Raw genomic sequence first — 6,000 nt, forward strand, 5'->3', positions numbered from 1 at the left:
GGGCACATTGGTTTTGGGCTCGATCCCCAAAAATGGGTGTGCAGGAGGCAGCCAATTGATGTTTTCCTCTCACATGGATGTTTTTCTCTCTCTCTGTCTCTCTGTCTCTCTGTCTGTCTCTCTCTCTCTGTGTCTGTCTGTCTCTCTCTTTCTAAAACTCATTAAAAAATATTTTAAGAATATAACTGGAACAATAAGGACAAACTCTATTTCAACAACCAAAAAAATGACCACATTTAATACATCATGGAAACAGTGCTCTCAGTGTCCTTGAACAGGTTTTTAAAACTTTTTACCTAATATGTGAATGAAAGACTTTAGTCACTCTGACTACGTTGGCTACCTGTTTCCAGGTGATACAGAGATCCTTGCCATATTCTCCAGATTCAAGTTCAAAAAGCCTCACAAACATCCCAGCTTCTCAAGACTGTCAGAGCAGCTTGGCTTCTCCTTTCGGACATAGTGTTTGAGGAGCTCCTGAAACTAAATTTTCATGAGAAGTTCAGATATGTCTAAATGCTCCAGTTCATCTAAAGCCATTGGGCTTTCCCTGTACTCATAGTTTCTTAGAATCAGGATGAATCAAGGTACATTTCTCATGACTTGAAAACCATAGGCTAGTGAATACTATTTATAGCCCAGTATGTACCCAAAAGGTCATCTCTGTTTCTTTCACTTAACTGAGTCCGTTGTACCCACGTACAGGGAGAGTAGACATTCTTCTTCCCGACCTTATGGAAAATAAGTGGGAAAGCATTCAGTCTCTTCTTATTGCCATTAATTATGATATTATTATAGAGCTTTTTTCATAAATGCCCTTTCAGGTAGTTTCCTCCATTTTCTAGTTTTCCAAGAGTTTGTATCAGGAATGGATGTTGGATTTTTGTCAAATGCTTTTTCTGCATGTTAAGATGCTCATATGCATTTTTTAATGTTTTAATGTGGTAAATAACATAGATATTTAAATAGTAAACCAACTTTCATTCTTAGCATAAATTGGCTTGATTTCTGAAATTTTATTTAAAATTGTTTGATTTTGTTCATGAGGAGCACAGGTCTATAGTTTTTTTTCCTTGTTATGTTTTAGGCTGGTTTTGGTATCAGGGTAAACTAACCACATGGAATGAATTAGGAATGATTCCCATCCCTTCAGTTTTTTGGAAGAGTTTATATAGATTTGGGGTTCTTTCTTTTGTAAATTCTATTTATTTATTGATATTCTCTTTTTTGGTGAGACAGTTTTCTCATATTTCCCCATAGTTCTTTATACATGGCAATATATTGCTGTATTCATATATTTTATTTCTATACATGCTATAAGCCACTCACTGCAATGTTATTTTTCTTTTTCTTAAACTGCCATCTTTTGAAGAGATAAAAAATATTAAAGTCTTACATACTGGTCCATTTTGTTACATTTCCAACGTTTTTCATTCTTTTATGTAGATTCACATTTCCATCTATCGTTTTTTTTGTTTGTTTGTTTTTTGCCTAAACAATTCCCTTTAACATACCTTGTAGTGTTGGCTAGCTAAAAATGAATACCTTTACTTTTTGCATGTCTAAGAAGGTCTATTTCACCTTTCTTTTTGAAAGCTGTTTTCATCTGGTATACAGTTCTGTGTTGAAAGGTTTGCTGTTTGTTTGTTTGTCTGTTACTGGAAAGATACCAGCAAGAAATAGACTGTTATGCTTATCTGTGTTCCTCTGCATAGCATGTTTTCCCCCACTTTGGCTATGTTTAAGGTGTCTCTTTATCACTAGTTTTGGGCACTTTAATTATGATGTGCTTAGTTGTGATTTTCTTTATATTTCTTGTGCTAAGGGTTAGTTGAGCTTGGTTCTGTAGGTTTATACTTTTCATCAAATTTGAAACATTTAGGGCCACTTTTTCTTCTGCCTTACTCTTTTTTCTGTGCCCAATTGTTTCTCTCCTTTTCTTTGAAGATTCCAATTACATGTATGTTAAGCCATATGAAGATGTCCCATATTACCAGTGTGGCTCAGTTGGTTGAGCGTCATCCCATGTGCCAAGAGGTTGTTGGTTCCATTCCTGGTCCGAGCACATGCCTGGGTTGCGGCTCAGTACCCAGTGGGGGGCATGCAGGAAGCAGCCAATTGATGTTTCTCTCTCCCTCTCTCTTCCTCTCTCCCTAAAAAAAAATCAAATACCTTAAAAAAGATGTCCCACAGCTCACTAGTGCTTTGTTTATTTTTTAAGTTCTTTTTTGTCTGTGTTTCATCTTGGATTGTTTCTATTGCTATGTTTTCCAAGTTGTTTAATCTTTTCCTTGCAGTATCTTCTCTGCCTTTAATCTTATCCAGAATATTTTTCATCTCAGACATTTTAATTTTCATCTCTGAAAATTCAGTTTGGGTCTTCTATATATCTTTCATGTTTCTACTTTACCTTTAGAGCAAGTGGAATACAATTACAACTGTGATAATGTCTTTGATAATTCTCACATCTGTGTCATTTCTGGGTTAGTTCCCTGTGGTATTTTTATTATTATTATGGGTTATATTTTCTTATTTTTTGTCCCCCACTCCTGGTAAATTTGTATTGGATGCCACACACTGAAATTTTTGTCATTGGCTGCTAGATATTTTTGTATTCCCGGAAATATTCTTGAGCTCTGTCTGGAATGTGGTTAAGCTGCTTGAAAACTGTGTAATCCTTTCAGGTCTTGCTTTTAGGGTGGGACTGGAACCATGTTTAGTCTAGGGCTACCTATTCCTCACTACTGACACAATCCCTCTCCCAGTGCCCTCTGAGTGGTGAGGCTCTCTGAGCTGGCGGGCACAGGCCCTGCTCCTGAATTTTCTAAGTACATGCGCTCATCAGTGCTCTGTAGGTCAGGTTTGCTCACCATGAGCCTGTGTCCTCTGGCATTCTTGAGCTCTGCCCACTTTAGTTTCCCAGACTGTCAGCGCTTACTCATGTTGTCACCAGGCTACATGCAGGTTTCATTTCCCGGTGCCATGGCCTGGAAACGTGATAAACATGTGATCAACTGGGCAATTGTAGGGCTCATCTCCTTTATTTTCCCTATCTTGGGGAACGCTATTCTTTGTTGTCTCTGATTTAGTGTCTTGAAAATTGTTGGTTTGTATATTTTGTCCAGTTTTTTTGGTTGTTTTCAGCAAATCTGGTTCCGGTTACTTTGTTAGCTGTAATCAAAGGTCTGGATGTTTTATTATGTCTTTTCAAGTTTCCTTTCCTGGTATCTTTGGTTGAGTCCACTGTGCGTGTGTGTAATTTCATCAGTTGTCCGAATACAAAAAGAGTCTGCATACTAGTAAGTGTAGACTTCTGACTTCTCTGGAAACTAATCCACACTGTGCATTCTTCCGTGGCATCTGCCAGCTGGAGCTGAGACAGTGGGCTGCTCCCATGGCTGGTCGCCCACCTCCAGCCTGTCACAGTGCTGTTGTATTGACTGTGGCTTCCCTCATTCACCTTACACTGTGGCCTGCACAGACATTTGAGTTTACTTTAACGTTACAGCATAGGTTTCAGACTGATTAAGATTGTAAATCATCAGTCCTTTTTTCAGAGCTTTTAGAACACTAACCTGGTGTCATACTCCTTTTCAACCTTTCTCACTCATCAATCTACTCTTTTCTTAAATATACTTTATTCATTCTTTCATCTTTATAATTTCTGACCTTTTTTTTTTCTCAGTCATCTGACTTCATTTTACTTACCTATACATTTCCACATTAGTGTTCTCAAGCTGCCATAGCAATACCACAGCCTGGGTGGCTTCAACAACAGAAATTCATTTTTTCACAGTTCTGGAAGCTGTAACTTAAAGATTGCAGCAGGGTAGCAGGTGGCCACCTTCTTGTTGTGTCCTCACGTGACCTTGCCTTGGTGCAGGTGTGAAGAGAAAGATTTCTGGCATCTCTTCCTCTTCTTATAAGGACACCAGTCCTATAGATTAGAGCCCCACCTTTATGACCTCATTTAAACTTAATTACCTCCTTAAAGGCCCTGTCATGGTTAAGGAAGAGCCCAACCAGTTAAAGTTGTATGTCTGCATTATTTTGAGCAACTCCCTGTCTCTCACCGTTCCCCCGCCATCCCCCCAATCAATCGTATAGTCCATCAAATGTTTTTCTCTCAGCTCCTCCCACTGATTTCCCTTCCCATTTTCATTGACACTGTCTTAGATAAGAGCTAGCAGCATTCTTACTGGCTCCCTGTTGCTGATCTTTCCCTCCTGTAGTTCTCAAGTGGGCAAAGAGCAGAGCCGTGGCTATGCAGGTGAGGAAGAATGAGCAAACCGGCCAAAAAGTCACCCTAGTAGAGGTAAGAGGAAAACGAGGAGAAAGTTGTGTTGTGGAGTCAATAGGAAAAGATGTTGGAAAGGTATGGTCAACAGTGACAAATGCCAAAGAGAGGAGAGGTTAAATCAGGACTGAAAAGTGCCCTTCAGGTTTGGTAACCGAGAAGCAGCAATTGTGACTTTCAAGAAGATGGTTTGATGGAGAGTCCTGGAAGTATGAATCAGATTGTCTCCAGCCCAAAGGGAAAGACCGTCAGAGTAGATTGCTTCTCCAAGAAGCTGAATTCAAAGGAAAGGAAGTGCGGGGCAGTAACTAGTGGAAAGCACAGGAGGTCTAGAAGGTCTTTATAGAGAGGGGAATGACAAGAATATTTACAAACAGGGAAGAGTTCCTTAAGGGGAGACATTGAAGGTATAGATAGATAAGAGGGAAGTCCCAGAGGACCTAAGGAAACACAGGATTAGAATGTGAAACAAGAGAGGGGGCACTTTTCCCACTGAGAGAGTCAAGTGGGACAAAATGTGTTTGCATGGCGATGTTTTCAGAAGGGGGTGGAGCATGAGGAAGGCCTTTCAGGAGGCCCCTATTTTCCCTGTTAGGTACAAGTGGTGTTCGTCTGCTGAAAGTGATGGTAAGGCTCATGTCTACTTTTATTGTCACTTTCTGAGAAATAGGTTAAAAAAATTTTATCAGTATTTTCAGATTTAATTATAAAAAACTAAAATCTAATTGTACAGAAGGCATGTAGATGAATCATGGGTTAAGGAATTATATTTTTCATCTTGATACTAGGATCAGAAAACATTTAAAACAGATTATTAGATTTAAATAATAGAAACTTTAAAATGATGTGCAGTCATATCTCAGAGATATTGGGGGCTCAGTTCCAGACCTTCACAATAAAGCAAACGTTCCAATAAAGCAAGTTACATGGATTTCCCGTGCATATAAAAGTATGTTTAGCCCTGACCAGTGTGGCTCAGTTGGTTGGGCATCTTCCCATGCTGGCTCGATTCCTGGTTAGGGCACAAGCCCAGGTTTCAGGCTCAATCCCTAGTGGGGAGGGGTGGGGTGTAGGGGGCTGCAAATGGATGTTTCTCTCATTGATGTTTCTCTCTCCTTCTCCCTTCCTCTCTAAAATCAATAAAAAGATATTTTAAAAAATACTTAAAATAATTCTTATTTGCTAAAAATGCTTGTTAATTTAACTTGACCTACACTTTCTGAGTCTGTTGGGGACATGGTGCCCATGGACTTGCTCACTGGAGGATGGTCACAAACCCTCAGTTTGTTAGTGAAGCACAATGTTTGTCAAAAAGAAAAAACAAACAAACAATAGCCTAAGATGAGGAAGAATTTCATAAAACATATGACAGATAAAATTAATGTAATACCCTTAACATATAAAGAACTATAAAAAATCAACAAGGAAAAGATCACCAATAGCAAAACTGGCAAAGGGTGTGCACAGGACATTCTTAAAAGAATTCTTAAAGAAATATCCTATCTAATAAAAGAGAAACATGGTAATTAGCATACAACCGCTACCCTTCCCATTGGCTAATCAGGGTGATATGCAAATTAACTGCCAGCCAAGATGGCGGCCGGCAGCCAGGCAGCTGAGAACAGGAGGCTTGGTTGCCCCAGCGATGGAGGAAGCCAAGGTTCCCTGTCTGCAGCTGCCTGACTCTGAGCTCCTGAAGCAAC

The 6,000-nt window shown here is 39.4% G+C and overlaps 1 protein-coding gene across 14 annotated transcripts in view; it reads left to right on the forward strand.

Moving 5' to 3' along the window:
* AHI1 (Abelson helper integration site 1) overlaps positions 1–6,000 on the forward strand; it is a 155,252-nt gene that overhangs the window by 139,657 nt on the left and 9,595 nt on the right. For 3 of the 14 annotated variants that reach the window (XM_015572087.1, XM_015572083.1, XM_015572092.1), the window contains one exon: positions 4,233–4,315. The exons of the other annotated variants lie outside the window; for them this stretch is intronic. In XM_015572087.1, the coding sequence (XP_015427573.1) occupies positions 4,233–4,274 (42 nt within the window). In that variant the 3' untranslated portion in view covers positions 4,275–4,315. Of the gene's footprint in view, positions 1–4,232; positions 4,316–6,000 lie in introns of those variants that run through there. 14 annotated transcript variants of the gene reach the window in all.

Source organism: Myotis davidii, unplaced genomic scaffold (assembly GCF_000327345.1).
Source record: "Myotis davidii unplaced genomic scaffold, ASM32734v1 scaffold266, whole genome shotgun sequence".
Taxonomy (NCBI): domain Eukaryota; kingdom Metazoa; phylum Chordata; class Mammalia; order Chiroptera; family Vespertilionidae; genus Myotis; species Myotis davidii.